This window comes from Solanum stenotomum, chromosome 1, assembly GCF_019186545.1.
Source record: "Solanum stenotomum isolate F172 chromosome 1, ASM1918654v1, whole genome shotgun sequence".
In the NCBI taxonomy this organism is placed as follows: Eukaryota; Viridiplantae; Streptophyta; class Magnoliopsida; order Solanales; family Solanaceae; genus Solanum; species Solanum stenotomum.
Genome location: NC_064282.1, coordinates 15,686,712 through 15,704,494, shown reverse-complemented (window position 1 = coordinate 15,704,494; position 17,783 = coordinate 15,686,712). Strand labels below are relative to the sequence as shown.

Here is a 17,783-nt window from a genome sequence, read left to right as displayed (position 1 = left end):
CTTCCTTATTTATTCAAATTTGTTATATATTATCTTCCAATAGAGGTTTCCTACCAAAACAAAACTCCCCTTCTCTGATAAGAATAACTATCGAAAAATGAATACCAATAATTTTTCAATTCCAATTCAACACAACGGACGATGGGACTCATCAGGTAATTGTATAAAATAGTTCGCATGGTGTTTTATTACGTGGTTATATATGATTTATCACAAATATCTATTTTGTACTTTTCGAGAGTTATTCGTTTGGTTTAGTTTGTCTATTTTGGTGAAATTGAATTCATCTAATTTGGTTTATGTTCTGGATCCTCGAAATTTTGGTTTAATTGCAATAACTACATATGATTTGGTTGTAAACTGAAGTGTCAATTTTTTTTATATTAAGGTTTAGGTTTCATATGATTTGGTTCGAAAGTATGTTACATTATTGTCTATATTATAGTTATTAAGTTGGTGTATATAATATAATAATTAGAAAAAAAGGTTCATATATTGATTGGTGGTATCCTAATAAAATATAAAATTGAAAAATTTGAATTGGTATGTGATCTGGTACATATGATGGTATATTTGTTGCTACGAACTGACACCAATCTAATAGCCTGATGTATGTATCAATTTGAAAAATTGGATTGGTATGTAATATGGTACATATGATGATATATTTGTTGCTACAAACTGACACCAAGCTAATAGCTTGATGTATGTGTTGGTGTATTTTTTGGTCCAATTTATATTGGTGTATTAGACATATGTTGTTAATGAGTATTTTTGTTATCTGCCACCAATTTTTTTTGAATTTTGACTAACAAATATTTGTAATGTCGCAGGAAAGTATCTGAATTTCAAGATTGAATGAGTGATATGATGTGGACACCAATTACCAAGACTTGATTAATACTACTGCTTCTCAATTAGGTGTGGACATGATTGTTTTTGAGTTGGAACTCAAATATGTTGTGACTGATCCGTTTCCACTATTGAAGATTCATAGTTTTGAAAAATACACCAAAAAATCAACTTTAGATACACCAAAGTGTTTTATGTATATTTGAGTATATATTGGTGAATAAGACTTTGTAATGGTTAGATTGAACTTTGTATATGAATTTTTGTACTAATTATATTAACAATATCTTCATTTATTTACAGATCGTGCTAAAACGTTTATGACATATGTAGTTGTGAAAAATTTCAACATGATGAAATTTCTTATAGTCATGCAATTGTTGCTATCAGATACAATAACAAACATGGTAAAAATTATTGTTCAGCCTATTACAGTAATAAAGATTTTCAAAATATTTATGCAATATATAGTAGTATATTTAAAAGGTATAAAATAGTAATAATTACTGGTATAAAATAATATATTTATATATAGTAGTAAAATAATTATTGGCAAAATGATGGTTATATAATTGGTATGTATTTATGTTTATATATTACATGGTTGCATATTTGGTGAAATTACGATGCAGTTATAATTGTGAAAACACTATGCATACTTGATGAAACCTACATGTTTTTTACCTAAATAAAAATAATGGTAAAAATGTGAGAGAAGGCTTCCATTAATATTATGATTTGATTGAATAAAAAATTAAGAGAGAAGAAAATCAATATATAGAAAAACAAAGTAACGTAAAAGAGTAAAACTGTGGTTGAAAAAGTCAAAAAAATGTAAACAATAATTATCAATCCCATAAAATTAGCACATAACCTCCCCTAAAAAAGGTAACAGATACGGATACCAACTATATTTTTAACAAATAAAAAATTAAATATTTTGTTATGTTTGTAATTAAAAACTTAGTTTTGTAAATAAAAAAAGAGTATATGTATATATTGTTAACTAAAGTTTTAAATAGTATATTCTTGTAATTTTCCCTTTTTGTTATAAAAAAAGTAGATAGTTTTTTTTTTCTAATAAGTGAAATTAAAATTATCAATTTGATTTTTGCAGTTTGGAAGCATTATCTAGCTCATCCAATTCTCCATCATCTTCCTCTATCCATGATCGAGATTCGAGTCTACTCGTTATCGGACAATTCATCAAGATCTGCTAAGAAAGAAGCAGCAAGAGTAGTCATGACAAGAGAAAAATCAAACAAGAAAAGAGAAAAAGATAATCTCGTGACAAGTCTTTCCACTTATATTGTTAGGAAGTTAGGTTTTGAAAAAGAATATCGTAATTTGAAATATGAAATGGAAAAAATAGGAAACTTCTGAGTGATTATCCTTTTTTCAAATCAAAATACGAAACGGAATAAATAAATAAATCTTTTATTTCTTTTTCAAAAAGAATAAAGTAACTATTTTTTCTTACATAAAAGGGAAAAGAAAAAAAAATTCAAAATCTCTACCGCAAGAGGCTTTGGCTCTTTGGAGGAGCCCACTCTTTATCCTTTTCTTGATCAAAATATGAAACGACTACATTTAAGTTACCAAATTGGTAATCTTAACAAGTTCATTTCCAAGAAGGATACAAATTAGGATTATAACTATATATGTGCACTAATTAAAGTCATCATACCATTGTCATAGTAACTTTTCATTGAGATAGAACTATTGAATCACGATCAATATCGATTACACGCGATCTTTTACTTACCCAGCTTCAACTATTATTCAAACCATCATATATCTCATGCCGAAACTTGAAGCAGTTCTTGGTCACTCCAATAATTCCGTATACTATGAGCACACAACCTCTATTTACCATCAAGGATCTATGTAACGCGTTACAACAGTCTGGATAATTCCATAAATAGAGTTATCAACCCAGTTCAAAATCCTCAATAACCATGTAGAGCTATAAGTCCTTCCGGTTGGACACTCGTAAGCCACCTACCATAAGCTGAACAATTCAAACCAATTCAAAAACTGCAGAATTCCTCATACATCAACGTTTACCACCAACACCAATACCAAGTGTTCAGAAAGTAGCTGATAACACATCATACATTTGTGCTGAACCAGTCCACCTTGCATTGTCATATCTAACATAAAAGCAGAAATTTACACAATCCTCAACTTCAAACTAAGGATCTACACGTGATGTCTTATTCCTTCACATCTCTTAACTTATATCCATCGCGCAAGACTCTTGTTCTTCCCGTAAATCATTTATCATTATAGTTTCTTGGCCAAACATCCACCGCATATTACCTTTTACCTTAAGTCAAACTTCTCAAATGAAACTTCATCGAACTCTTCTACAATCACAAGTATTTAACTGCTACAACTCAAACCATGCAAAAGTCCTTCCAATGGCTAAAAAGTTGATACAACCAATCATCTCTTACCTTGCCAACCCACATCTTGACAAAACCAACCCGATTCCTTTTTAATCGTACCTTCTCGCTAAAATCCTTAATTGCCTTTACACGAGTATACTTGTTAAAACTTTCTTCATCCATGGCTTATTGTTGCCCATTTCTTTTGACTCATCATGAAGTCATTAGTTCCCAATATAATCATGACCACCCAAGGGTCGTACCTTGTCCTAGAAACAAGACAGGATCGATTCACTCGATCCACCACTATAACTTTCCTTATAATTAATGCTTAACTCAAGCGTTCATAGTAGCAACCACTTGATTTCTCAATCGAGAATGCAACATCAACCTTCTGACCCGATTAGGTGAAACAGCTGACAACTCAGATTTCTCCGCTTCCATATATCACTAGTACCACATCATGAACAACCGCTAAATCCACCACTAGAAGACATCAGATCCATTGAGAAGGTCGTACTCAAACAACCTGTTCATTTACACTCATTAAATAGTTGCAAAACATTACCAAAGCACTTCAGTCTCCGGCCGAAAATGATATGCACAATTTCGTAAGCCCGATCGATGGCAGAAGCAACATAGCCCATAACCCTAACCAAGATAACACGAGTACCGTCGTAGTCGCCGTACAATGACCCTGTAATGATATACACCCACACTATAAAACCACCGTAGAACTTCTGATTTTGGTTGGTGCAACTTCATCATCATAATATACTACGCAATTTATTCCCTTATGACGAACTTCACAAACTGTAGTTTCCAAAGTCGCAGCACTCTCAACATAGTCATTCTCTTACTTACACCATTCTTCATTGTCTAGCCACTTCCGTCGTATAAGTCACACAAGCACTATTCTCGTTGTTGAATAAATGACCGGAGAACTAAGACGTTCCTGAAGTCTCTTAATAATGTTCATCTTCCAATACCATAAACTCAAAACACATCCCTTGGCCACAACCTTACTCACTCGTCTCAAAGAGAATTTCATGTCTGATCACACTTCCTTTCCACAAGCCTATCACCTCCGCATCAAAACCAGATCTAACACTAAAATCACGCGATGACACCTAAACTCGCACCCACGCAGGACCAACCACGAGTCATTACAATGAGAGAGAACAAAGTGAAATGATAAGAATTAGATTGGACCAAGGACACACAATAGAGAATCAAGTAATAAAGATCTTTCCTAAAAGTCACCATAGCCTCTCGAAGATAAGTACAGACGTCTCCGTACCGATCCTCGAGATGCTACTTAGACTTGGCTTGTACACGTGAGACCTCTTTTATCGATCATATTGTCTTAATTACTAGGGTTTTAGGGATATTCTTTTAGCTTGATTCATCCACTACTGTTAATTTGTTTAATATTCATCACTAAAGTATAATGATTGTTCGTGATCATCAACCTAAGAGATATTCAAACTATTGTTTTTACCCGAAGGAGAGGGATGTTATCAAGTATTTACTAGTGTTTATGATAGACGAGCCACTTCTTGAGCAACATCAATACATGCAACTAGTTGATCTTTACGCGGACAAGGAGTCATGGGAGATTCTTGAGGGCACTAACACCAACGCAGGTTACTACATTACATTGTTGAAGAAAGAGAAGCCACATCATAAAAGATTTAAGCGAATTGTTGGGGAGGGCACATGAAAGATACAAGACCCTGCGAAGAAAGTGTTTGATGAAAAAGGTAGACTTATGGGGTATGTCCACCATATGAAGTACACACCCTGCACTAACAAAAAGTCAATAATCAAGGAGTTATTCGACGAGTGTTTGATGACCGAATACTCATGAACCCCTTCTTGAAAATCTTGACTCCGCCACTGCATCAAAGAATGATGATGTTGATATCAATCTTGATGAATATGACTTTGTGATATAGTTAGCTACTTATTAATTTGATAAAGTTACAAGTTGTTTGTAAAAGATCCTTACTCATATATTATAGTTTGTTAGTTATTATCAAGTACTATGTGTCATATTATTTTTCTTTCTCAAATTGTGCTTGCTCATTAAATAAGATCTTTAGCTCATAACTTTTTTTTCAGTTGCTGGACGTACAAAATAACCTATTTTTCTTTTTAATAGATCTTTCGCAACATGCATTCAATTTAGTCGTATGAATCAAACACTGGGTGTGAACCTTGAAGTGAAGGGTAGCATTGCATGATTGGGTTCCAATATTCACGAGTTCAGTAAACTCTTACTACAATTTTAAAAGAAAAGAACACTGTTTGAATGAACTCAATAACTTTTCCGTAAATCATGTATTTGTATTAGAAAATTAAATAAATAAGCTACTTCACCATGCAATGACTCATCTCTTGGCATGCTTATACAGATTAAAATTATCTATAGAAGATATGATGGAAGAACTAAACAGACTAACCTTTGTTGTGACTTGTACAGCCCATAACCATGTTAGGTTACCTGGTTCAAGAGGTAAGGATGAAAGACTAAAACATGAGAAAAAAATGATAATGTATATTAGTAAAAGACAATTAATTATGCACATGTTTTAGCAAAATTTACAAACTTAATAGCATCTTCAAAGCCACGATGCTATATTTGAAAGCAAAACAACAGCAGTTTGCATATCATGGGCATTCTGGGCACATCACCATTATGTCCTCTTTCATGAATATGAACTAACAGAAATAGAAGACAAGTCTTTAGTGTATCAATGAAGATTAGTCCCTGTTGTGTACGCACTACTTCCTTTAAATAAACTTATGAACAAAAAACATCCTTGTAGTATTCCAAAGTGAGCTGTTCTCATTGAAAATGGTGCTTGGATCCACTATTTGTTACACCTTAGTTAAAGTACTGAATTAGCAGCTAACAAGTTTATCACATGATCAAACGAAAGTAAAGATCAAAATGCAGACATCTTTATTGTCAATTGAAATGCAACAAACGGAAAGCAACATTATATGTTTGTCTTAAACATTTTCTCGCTAAAACTTGAATGGTCTAAAGACTCTAGTACAAAGCATAGTCAGTTCTACAACGTTAACAAGAGAAGCTTGATCTCACCATGGACCTTTCAGTATAGTTTGAAGTGACATGAATAAAGTAGCACTGGTTCAGAAATCAAGTTCCCTCTTTTAGAGGCAGGAATGTAACTTTGATATGCTTGTAGACTTGTTGCAGCTTTCAGTGATAAGCGGAAGATAACCTTGTATGATCACCATCATTATAAAATCTTCCATCCACTTAGAAATATCCTTCCAGAAGAATACTTTCGCCTAAGGTCCTCGATGTTAAATTCTTCAGCCTTCGGTTTTGCTGCATATATTTGAAAGCCTCTTTATAACCTGCACCCAAAATTGGCAACACTTCCACAATAACCTTCTGAAACAAATTTTGTTCAAAACCCTCTTGCAGGATTTCCTCAAATTCTGCAGAGTCTCCTCTCAAATCCAGCATCACACTGCACAGTCCTTGACGCTTGCAATGTTCAAGGATAGCTGTTAAATTCATCCTATCCAAAACTACTGTCTCTATCCCTCTTTGACTTGCTTCAAGCTCCATAACAATCTCCTCATCACTAAAGATTATAGTTTTAGATGATATCGCTGTAACGGCAGGGAGTTGTAGTGAACCTGAACTTTTTGCTAATACTATCTGAAGAGGTTGCTTTGCTCCTGGTTCTTTAGATGAAAGAACAGAATGCTTTGTTGACAGCAAGAAGGAAGAAACAACAACTGCATCATATTCTTGTAACAATTTTGAATAGTATCCACCAGACTCCGTGACTTCTGCACCCAGCTGATCCAAGAGATCACCATCGACTGAGAGAGAGTATCTGTTGTTACAGATTAATTATTGGGTAATCGAGAAACTGATATACACACACTGAATGATGTGATCGTGAATCATGGTGTCACAATTTGCAATAATTGTGGAAAGATCAAATTTATACCTGAGTGTGACAAATGGCTTTCCGGTCAACATTTGATGTATATAAGCTTCATTAAGCTTCCTGCAGAGTTCTTCTTCAACACCTGTGATCACTTCAATTCCTGCATCTCTTAATCTACTTACACCAGTTGAAGCTACAATAGGATTTGGATCCACCATCCCGACAACCACCTTTTTCACTTTGGCCTTGATTAATGCCTCAGTGCAAGGTGGAGTTCTTCCATAATGATTACATGGCTCCAAGCTCACAAAGGCTGTTGCATTTTCTGCTAAATCACCAGCATCTCGGAGTGCAAAAACCTACATTTACACTTCATGTTTTAAGCATTTAGCACAACAAATTTTGCATACTCACTATCTACAGCTCCTCATCAAACCAAAGTTACATATAAAGGAGTTTCACCTCATAGAAAACTCAACACAGACAAAGTGTCAAGCTCCCTTCCCACTTCATGGGATCGAAGACATGCCTTGTCACATATATTTATTAATTTAATACTCTAATATTCAGGTTAAATATATTTGTTTCCTCAAATCCCCAGTCTAATCTTTTCTGTTCTTTCTCTGTTAGAAAATTTACTATGAAATGGAGAAAGGCCAAAATATTGAGCTTAACTTGCAATCTAAGAGTAGTTGAATCATTTGAATTGTGCTTCCAAACCAAGAATTTTAACTTAAAAACTACTAGCCAAACATCATTATAGTTGTCTCAGTTATAGGATGTCAAAAGCGCACAATATCAATTCAAGAATGAAATCAAACAATAGCCAAATGAACTTCATGGTCAACTCACCTCAGCATGTGGCTGGCCAGCTTTTGGGTGAAAACCTTCACCTACAATCTTCCCATCCTTAACAATTACACACCCAACCATAGGATTAGGACTGGTATGCCCAACTGCTTTCCTAGCAATCTCCACACACCTTCTTATATAAAACCCATCATCATGCTCCACAGCCGACTCTCCACACCTAACATTGACCAAACGATCCCCATTTCCCAAACTAGTCAGTGAAACAGACACCCTTTTGGTTGCACGAAGGAACCCATAATTTAGTCTCGAAGTAGAAACCGATTCCTTTGATTCATTTCCCAAATTAATTAGAGAAATGGACACCCTTTTGCTTGCATTACAAAACCCAAAATATGTCGCTGAAGGAGAAAGAAAATGAGCAGATGAATAAGGACTCTGTTTTGAAGGTGAGAGTGGGCAGCAGTACATTTTCACCAAAAAATCACCCAATTCGACAGTGATGCTTCTCAGTTGATAGGATAGGAGGAGGGGCACTTATACTCAAATCTGTATAAACAAATCACAAATATCCCTTTTGAATCTTAGATTCTCAATGGCTCGTACAAAGAACACTGACCGTAAGTCCACTGGCAGCAATTGGCTGCAAAATCTGCTCCGGCGACTGGAGGAGTGAAGAAGCCACACGGATTCAGGCAAGAAAGAGAAATCAAGTATCATAAATCCGAAAATTTTAGCTACATTTTCTGGATTAAACTAGGTTAGTGATTGCAATAAAAAATAAAGGCATAAATAGGAATAAAATATAAGCATAATACAAATATGTTATTTAACTTGGTTTCATCTATATTTATACATTTAAATTTGTATAAAATTAAATAAAATAGACACATACGTCTTACTTGACATCTATATGATAATTCATGTATCGCACATGACATTCTATGTGTATTATGATACGTAGGACATATGCACATTATGATATGTAGAACATATGTGTATATACTTGTTCGAGTTTATACAAATTTAAATATTTACTTGTACATGCTCTAAAGGACATAACCGTCCATAAAGTCAAGTTAAAGAGGATTCAAATTAAAAAATATGCTTATGTATTATGCCTAAAAATATATATAAAATAAAAGAGGCATGAAGAAGACAGTAAAAAAGATAAATAATTAAAAGAATATAAGAGAGAGTTCCGATGAAGCAGGCGCATCTTCGTCGACGTGCCTGCTTCATCGTGTTTCGGGGAAAAAATAATTTCTTTTGTTCTACTTTAATTTAATTAGTGTATAATTTTTTTCAAAATAATTAAAAAATAATTTCTTTTGTTCTACTTTAATTTAATTAGTATATAATTTTTTCGAAATTATGGAATCCGTTTCAGCTATGACTTTTAGTTTTAAATTCAAGACTTGTCGTGTTTCGGGAAAAAAATTAAAAAATTATTTATTTTGTTCTACTTTAATTTAATTAGTGTATACTTTTTTCGAAATTATGAAATATGTTTTAGCTATGACTTTTAGTTTTAAATTCATATTCTATAGTTATTGCTTTATTATTTTAAATTTCGGTAAAATTTATTTATATCTTATAACAACTTTGAGTTAAAAAAAGAGCAACTTACAAAAAATGACTATATTTATAGGGTTATTGAAGTTCAATAGTTATAAGTATGTTATTTATAAAAATGACTACAATTTATATCTTTTTCTAGCTGTATTTCTTTATATGTTTTTATTTTTCTATTTATACACTAATACAGTTTTAATTACAATGAACTAAATAAGGAACATGTATTAATTGTGTAGCATATGAATACTTTGAATTCAAACTGGTATCTCTATTTATAAGACTTAAAGTATTAATATATTAAGGATACAAGTATTTATAAAAACTTAATGTATTAATATATCAAACAAGGTAAAGTATGACAATTAACATATGAACACGGCAATTTGAAAAATGAATACATTGTTGTTATTCAAAAAATGAATACAATATAGTATATATATATATATATATATATATATATATATGAATACGTTGTTGTTAAACAAAAGATGGATACATTGGACAACATAGAAACAAGAAAAATGGAAAATAATAGAATGTGTAGGTATCAAAGTGTGTAAGTATTCGCTTGTATAAAAAAATTGACAAATCCAACAAACGTCAATCTCTTTTTGGTCAAGTTTTTTCTGTAATACTTGAGGTTTGGTGTTAACTCATGTATTTGTTTATAAAAATATAGTATTAATGTATTTAATTATACTTGTATTGCCTAATCAATCTTTTAAATTGGATAGATTACTTATGTATCCAGATATATTTGTATGCACAAATCACCATTTCAACTTGTGTTAATATTACAATACAAGTATCTATGTATTATGTATTCTACTATATATAAATTTGACAATCACACAAACTTCAATCTCTTTTTGCTCATGTTCTTCCTTTACTACTTTTTTTTTTGTATAACTATAACCATTGTAACGGAGAAAGCAAAACAATTCTTCAATCGAACCCCTATAAAAATAGACGAAAATATAGATGGATACAAATATAATCTTCATAAAAAAGAGAGAGAAAATCAATTAAAAGATACTTGATGAATTCAAATCACAAAAATTGGTCCTAGAATCATCAAAAAGATCTTAAATTGGAAGGAATATGGGAGGAAAATATTGAGAATATGTGATATAGGAATATTGATGAAAGAGAAAGTATTAATGAGGATAAAAATGAAAAACTGATCACATAAAATGTGTCTAGACATAATTAATTATCCTTGTGATAATAATTTTCCTATTTAATATTTAATAACTTTCCTAATTATTTGTATACAATTAACTTTGCTATTTATTGTATAGTTATATCCATAAAACATAAAAAATAAAAAATAAAAACTATAGCTATTTGTTTTAAATATATATTGGTGTTTGCCATATTCTATAGTTTTTCCTAAAAAGATATCAATGATCGATAACGAAAAATGCTTTCAGTATGGACCTCTTCACATTAAATTTGCGCAAACAAAAGTAATTATCAACTTAAATATCTAAAAATCATATTAAAATTTAATCACATTTCTAAATTTTACTTATATCACATAAATTTTTTTTAAAAAATACTAAAATACATGGGCACTTGTATCCAGTATATAATTAAAAGAAGAGGCAATAAAAAATAAAAAATAAAAATGTAACAAAATGATGTCTGAGCCCGGGTTCGAACCGGGGACCTCTAGTGTGTGAGACTAGCGTGATAACCGACTACACCACCCAGACTTGCTTGTCAATGCACAAATTTGAATTTATATAAACTGCAGATGTTGTTCACTCCGTTGGGGAACAAATGAATAATTTGCTGCAAGATCAAAATTTTGCCAAGTCATTTATTTTTTTATGTTTTGCTTTCCAATTTAAATATCAAACTCTCTTCACAACAAATTTGCGACTTGTATGCTTAGAAGGGTGAGACATTGTAATTAATAAAGTGAGACATTGATATTTATTACTATATTAATAGATGAGATGATATGTTCAATTGTTGTTTTTATTTATTCAATATATGCTCATGCAGGAAGATCATCATCATTTGTGGAATTTATTCGAGGGAAAAAGTCAAAAATGCCTTTAAACTATGTGAAATGAACAAAAATGTCCTCCGTTTATGACATGTGGATGTCTGTTAGTATAAAGGGTATATATGCTCTAATTTTTGGATAGTAAGGGCACCAATGTCCCAAAAGTATGACGGAGGGTATCTGCATACCATTTACAATAGTTCGGGGGTATATTTGTCCTTTTTCCTGCTTAAAATGCTCTTACCGTCAATATTTTGGCTCAAAAATGCCCTTAAACTATGCGAATGGAACAAAAATGTCCTCCGTTTGTAGTTTGATCCAAAATGCTTTTATTGTTATTTAATGGGTCAAAAATGCTCATTTTCCAAATAAATATATTATTGTTTTCTTTTTGACACATTCTTTTTAAATTAATGTTATTTAAAAAAATTAGCAAATGTTTATCTTACTTCAATTACAGAAAAAAAATCAAAAATGAAAATATTTCTTATTTTATTATCATTATTTTTTATCATTATATAAATATAAATTAATGATGGATATACTATGATCTTATATATATGACATATATTATATGTTGAAAGGGTACATGAAGTTATTCTATTTTAATTGATAAAATGAGATTAAGAAGAAAAAAATATTTCCTACATTTTTATTTGTTAAAGTGATTTTAGAAGAAAGAAAACAAGAATAGTGTTCTTTAATAATATTTTAATTAGGAAGAAGATGTGTTTAAAAAGAAAAATAACATATTTATTCGGAAAAGGGCATTTTTGACCCATTTTGTAACTATATGGGCATTTCTGGACCAAAGTATTGACTACAAGGGTATTTTTGAACCAAAGTATTGACGGTAAGGCCATTTTTTAGTCAAACTATAAACGAAGGACATTTTTGTTCATTTCACATAGTTTAAGGATATTTTTGACTCTTTATTCAAATGAAACAAATATTTGGGTTTCATATGTTCAAGAAATTTTACTACATTTTAAAATTCATCGATTCAAACTTCATGACTTTTTTTTAAGTTTGAATTGCACTTTTGTGAACTTAAAAATAATAATTGAAGTTCAATTAGTTTAAACTCAATTTAAATCTTCACAAAATTTATTGAAGTTTGAATTGTGACAACTTGAAATTTTGTATAAAGGTGATGGTGTCGCTTTCAAGTAAAAAAAATAAGAGCAAGAGAGTTATTGTAATTAAAATGGATTTTTCAATTCAATGGGTGGTTAAGCATCTCGTTGATTATAAACTTTATGATATTCGTTTATAGAGACATACAAGTTACAACAATATATTTAGTATAGTCAAGGTTTGAAAAGGGTAATATATGTAGAGAGATTGTTTCTAATAAATTATCAACTATTCTTTATAAAAATGACATGACATATTTAAAAAAGATTGAATGATTTTAATATTAGTTTAAGAATATTTAAAAAATATTTAAAAGGTGTCCTTAACTTCATTTCAAATTTTCAAACTTCCTCAATTTTCCGCTCCTCCAGTCCTTCGCCGGAACCACCATCACCACCGCCGGGAAACACACGAACACTAACAGAGTGGGTTATGCAAACGAGTCTAGACGAAATGTTGAGTCAACCTCAGCAGCAAATTCTAGAGCAAAACGATGACGTATCGGAGCTGGAAGAAATAGAGGAAGAAGTGAACCAAATGGCTGAGAGAATAGCAGAGTACCGGGGAGCAATTTCGGTTCAGCTCAAAACTACTGTCTCTTCCATTCTTACCGCTCAGAGACCCGATGGGTCCGAATCTCAATCTGGGTACTCCAGCGATCCAAGCTCCGGTACGTTTCGTGGGTTTTCTCAATTATGTTATTCTAAATTTATCAGATGCATAGTGTCTTAATTCCATATATTTGCTCTGGAATGTTCGAAAAGGCCATTCAACTGTTTCTGAAACTGTGTTTGTGTAGAAAAAGCGGTGAATAGAGGCCCAATTTGATTGATTTAATGTTTTGACAAAACCTAAGAACGCCATTTTCTGATTTCAAGTCATTGTGTGGTGTTTGAATGGATATAAATTTGGTGAAATGTAATATTAGTGCGAAGAACTATGATAAGTGAAGGTGTTAGAAGAAGGTAGACCGAAAGTTACCTACAATTTCTTGGAATCCACGAAGACTTAGCAAAAAATGAGACACAATGAAAAAATGATCTATACAGGCTGCTCAGCCCCTCTACTCTTCTCCACTTAAATATCAGGTTTTTATTTGTTGCAGAGTTCGAGCTCAGTGATGTGCCATGAGTGCTAAATGCACTCTAATCAAATCTTCTCATTAGTGTTTAATATTTGACAATAGTAGGAGCATCAAACCACAGTGTACAAAGTTTTATCGCGACAGTCCAAAGATAGTCTACCATATGTTACTAGTTTACTAGATTACTGTATTCAGGAACTTTTTGTTTTGTTTGTAATTGTTATCTTGATCTCTTTACAGACGTTGAAGGACCAATTGAATCTGGAAATATTGCCATTTTAGCTGGAGATGAGCAGAAAGTACAGCTCCTTAAACAGAAGATTTCGGAGAATGCCTCTGCCATACCTGTTGTATTGACTAAGATGAAGGAATGTATGAAAATGATTGATAAATTACAATCGTGCAATGGACTCATCCATCCTGCCTTTAAAAGAAAACGGACTTATTGAGAGTTGTTAGTATGGCATTATAGATGTAGGCAGACCATGGCAAAGTTCACACTTATTGTAAGGTAGATTTGCCTATGTAAGTTTCATGAAGCCAAGTCATAATAAAACAGATCGCAGTATATTTGATTGATTGATATGATATTCATGAAGCTCATCACAATCTGTAGCCCTGCTAAATGGCTACAAAGTTAACATGTCATCAGCTAGATTCTTTCAGTCAATAGCTAAAGCATTTTAGAGAAACAAGAAAGATACAAATGGAGATGTAATTACCCACCAAATCTGAATCCTCCCAATGGAAATCCAACAGTATGTGTACAAGGTATGAAATTCAGAGTACAGAAATACTAACAGATTTTGCTTGTATAACTTAAGAGAGAGTCCCAACCTAACGCCAGCTGAACAGGAGCCCTTTGAATCATACACGAAACAGATGTGTCACAGATGGTAGTAAAGGACATTAACAAGTCACAGCAAGCTGTTACACTTGATATTCCTACACTTAGATTGTGATTGCTTTACAACTTATTACATCATCATCAGATATTGACTTTGGAATGGAAGTGCTCACTAACACACCATCCATGTTCCTTGCGTTTTCAACATTAAAAATGACGGTGCTAAGGCCCTTTCCAATAATAAAGATATTATTCCCCACCGCTACAAGCCGACAGGGAGGCTTTGTCAATAGGGGTGACAATCTCCCAACTGCCACCCATTCCCTAATATCCTTTTGCCACATCATCAACCTGGTACCTGAAGACTGATCTAACACATAAAACGTCCCATCTACGACAACTGCTGGACCATACCAACCTGATACTAATTCAGAAGCTGCCAGCTGCCATGTGTTGCTTGATGGTTCATAGACAAATGCAGACACTAATGAAGATAGAGGCGAAGAACCCCCGCGAATGTAAATCTTCCCACCCAAGACTACAGAATCTTCAATATCTGGGAAAATGTTAGGGTTTTCATGCAAAGTCCAACTTGTTGTTTCCGTGTTGTAAGTTTCCCAGGAAGGTAAATTATTGGAATTTGGCCCTATGCCCCCAATTGCATAGATTTTTTCATCTAACACTTCAGATACACAGTAGCACCTGGGAAAAAAGACGATTCAGATTGGTGTATTGCCCAATTAAACAATGAAGTTTAAGAAGGCTAACTTGAATGACTATAATAATATGTAACTGGTAGACTCTTATTCTCATCAGTAAGTGAAGGGTGGAACTGCATGGTAGTAACCGAGAAAAACTTATACAACAACATACATTCACCAAATGGGAAAGACACCAGCCTAGGAGGAAACACAATAATCACAGCGAATAAAATCCCAATAAGCAAAAGAGCCAAAGGGTTTCTCATGCAACTAAGCAATCAACTCATGCCTGCTCTAAAGGTCTTCTGAAGCCTAACCTATAAGTTCCATAACAAAACTGATCTCTGTAAAGATTAATGTTCCTAAAAGGAAATACAAAAATGTGGAAGATAGAGGTTATGTGACAATAACAATGATATCTCAAAAATAAAAACCATACAAGCATTTGGAGATTGAGTACACAGAAAAAAAATGGCAAGTGAATATTAGTTATAGGTTGAGTCAAAAACTCAAAATGCTTCCATAAAAGCAAGTTGGAAAAATACCTTGGAACCACCAAAGAAGTAGCTTGATTCCACTTATTCATGGCAGCATCATAGCAATAGACTTCGTTAGTAGCATCTTCAATCCAGCCACATCCACCGAATAGGAATAGTTTCTTCCCTAACACTTCAAAGCCTACACCTTTTCTCCTTATGCAGCGATGTGGAAGTCCTAGAATGGGCTTCCATCCCCTTTTTAATCGAGTTGGGTCCAAAACATAACAACACAGCTGTTCAGACTTGTCTCTACCTAAGGTATAAATCCAACTCTCCTGGAGATCATGTTTTTTTCTATAGGAGTACCACTCTTCACCACTAACCAAGTCTCTCCATTTTCTTGACACACATTTCAGAAGCACATGATGCCTTCGAGGAACCCTTGCCAAGCAGAAAAGTGCAATGTCATCAGGAAGCCCAGGAATTAATCGTGATGCCTCTGGATCCAACTCACTATTATCCCCCGAACCACTGTCCTCAACATCCAGAGACTGGTCATTATCCAAACTATATTCGATCTCAATAAAATTCTCCGATTCAGAATACACCTGTTCCGTGTTTGTTCCTGTACCCTACAAAGCAGAGATCCACAAGCTAATCAATATCAGTAAAGCTGCTCTATCTTGTACACGAGCCAAAACCAATCAATCTTATTAGATCCAAAAGTACATTAGGGAGAATGTTAAGATTTAACACTAAAGAAATATACAGTATTCTTTTTCATTTGGTGATCAAGAGCTCGAAAAATATTCACTATATTGAATCCCTTAATATTGATCAGCTTTTTACGCGCATTTCACTCCAATACTCAATAATTCATACACTAACCATTCTCTAAAACTACAAGTTTTATAATAATCTCACACTTATCTTTACATTGGCAACCCATTTTTTTTTCGGAGGAATTAAGGTACAGGAAATCAAGATGTGGTAAAATCTCTGGTACCAATTTAGCTAAAATTCAGAAAACAAAGATCACAATGTTCAGTATAACTTTATCATCAGCACTAAAACAAACGAAAATTCAAAGTTCAGATCCCTCAAATTCAGAGATCCAGAACTGTACAAAACAAAACCCAATTCAATAAAAAAAGGATACAAATTCTACGACCCTTTTTTGTGAGAAATTGAATACAAACCAATAGATCAGATACAAAATTTCATTTACATTTTTTTTTTCCTTCCACAATTCACCTCTTAATCAATTCAATTTTTTAAAAAAAAAATAAATAGCAAGAACTGACCTGTGAGTTACTGGGAGCGGCTTTGCAGGACTGCATTTGACGATCTCAGACGAAACAAGAAGGATGAAAGTATGAGAAGTCGAAAGGAACAATTTACAATTTCTTAAGGGGGAAGATACGTAATTTGTAATTCTTCTGTGGTTGAAACTATAAACTGTAGGAGTTGTGTGTTGATTGGGCATTTGGGCTGAACCAATTTAGTGGGCCTTTATTGGCGGAATACTTAAGATCCTTTTGCGATACATAAATTTATGTCTGATGTAGTTCGGTAGAAACTAACTTAAGACATAACTTATAGGTTATGAAGTTCTTTAAGGTATAACATTTTTAAACTGAACTTATGTTTCTTCTTTTTTTTTTTTTTTTTTTTATGACAAGGAAAACCCGCAGCCGCTATCCTTTGGGTGCGCACAAGTATGTTTCTATCACACAAGTTTACTAAGTTATAGCTTGTAAGGCATAATTGGTGGGTTATGATGTCTCTAACAGTATAATTAAGTTCCGCAGGAATAAAGTGCATAACTTGTTATACCTTATAAAAAAGTAATTTTTTGTCAGACAATTTTCTTTTCTCGTGGTCGGTGATATTTTTGACCACTTTTTTTATTATTTAAAATATTAAAGGTTAAAAATTAAAGATCAC

The 17,783-nt window shown here is 32.8% G+C and overlaps 3 protein-coding genes and 1 non-coding gene across 5 annotated transcripts; 1 reads left to right on the top strand and 3 right to left on the bottom strand.

Annotated features, from left to right (window-relative positions):
* Nucleotides 1-5,593: 5,593 nt before the first annotated feature.
* LOC125848625 (riboflavin biosynthesis protein PYRD, chloroplastic) lies at nt 5,594-8,718 on the bottom strand. Of its 2 annotated transcripts, XR_007444538.1 has the most exons (4): nt 8,036-8,718; nt 7,244-7,542; nt 6,355-7,126; nt 5,594-5,748 (listed from the first exon to the last, which is right to left on the bottom strand). XR_007444538.1 is itself a non-coding variant. In XM_049528521.1 (3 exons), the coding sequence occupies exons 1-3, from the start codon at nt 8,462-8,464 to the stop codon at nt 6,535-6,537; spliced, it is 1,320 nt and encodes a 439-aa protein (XP_049384478.1). In that variant the 5' UTR covers nt 8,465-8,718; the 3' UTR covers nt 6,188-6,534. The 2 variants fall into 2 exon arrangements, 1 of the variants encoding a protein (XP_049384478.1); XM_049528521.1 differs by lacking the exon at nt 5,594-5,748 and having other exon boundaries at nt 6,188-7,126.
* Nucleotides 8,719-11,215: 2,497 nt separating this feature from the next.
* TRNAV-CAC (transfer RNA valine (anticodon CAC)) lies at nt 11,216-11,289 on the bottom strand. Its single transcript has one exon. It is a non-coding gene; the product is annotated as a tRNA-Val (tRNA).
* Nucleotides 11,290-13,157: 1,868 nt separating this feature from the next.
* Nucleotides 13,158-14,258, top strand: LOC125850245 (uncharacterized). The gene is made up of 2 exons (XM_049530109.1): nt 13,158-13,395; nt 14,050-14,258. Exons 1-2 carry the CDS (start codon nt 13,158-13,160, stop codon nt 14,256-14,258), a joined length of 447 nt encoding a protein of 148 aa, XP_049386066.1.
* A 99-nt stretch (nt 14,259-14,357) lies between these two features.
* Nucleotides 14,358-17,287, bottom strand: LOC125852260 (F-box/kelch-repeat protein SKIP4). The gene is made up of 3 exons (XM_049531996.1): nt 17,141-17,287; nt 15,903-16,468; nt 14,358-15,358 (listed from the first exon to the last, which is right to left on the bottom strand). The coding sequence occupies exons 1-3, from the start codon at nt 17,174-17,176 to the stop codon at nt 14,761-14,763; spliced, it is 1,200 nt and encodes a 399-aa protein (XP_049387953.1). The 5' UTR covers nt 17,177-17,287; the 3' UTR covers nt 14,358-14,760.
* Between the last annotated feature and the right edge of the window lie 496 nt (nt 17,288-17,783).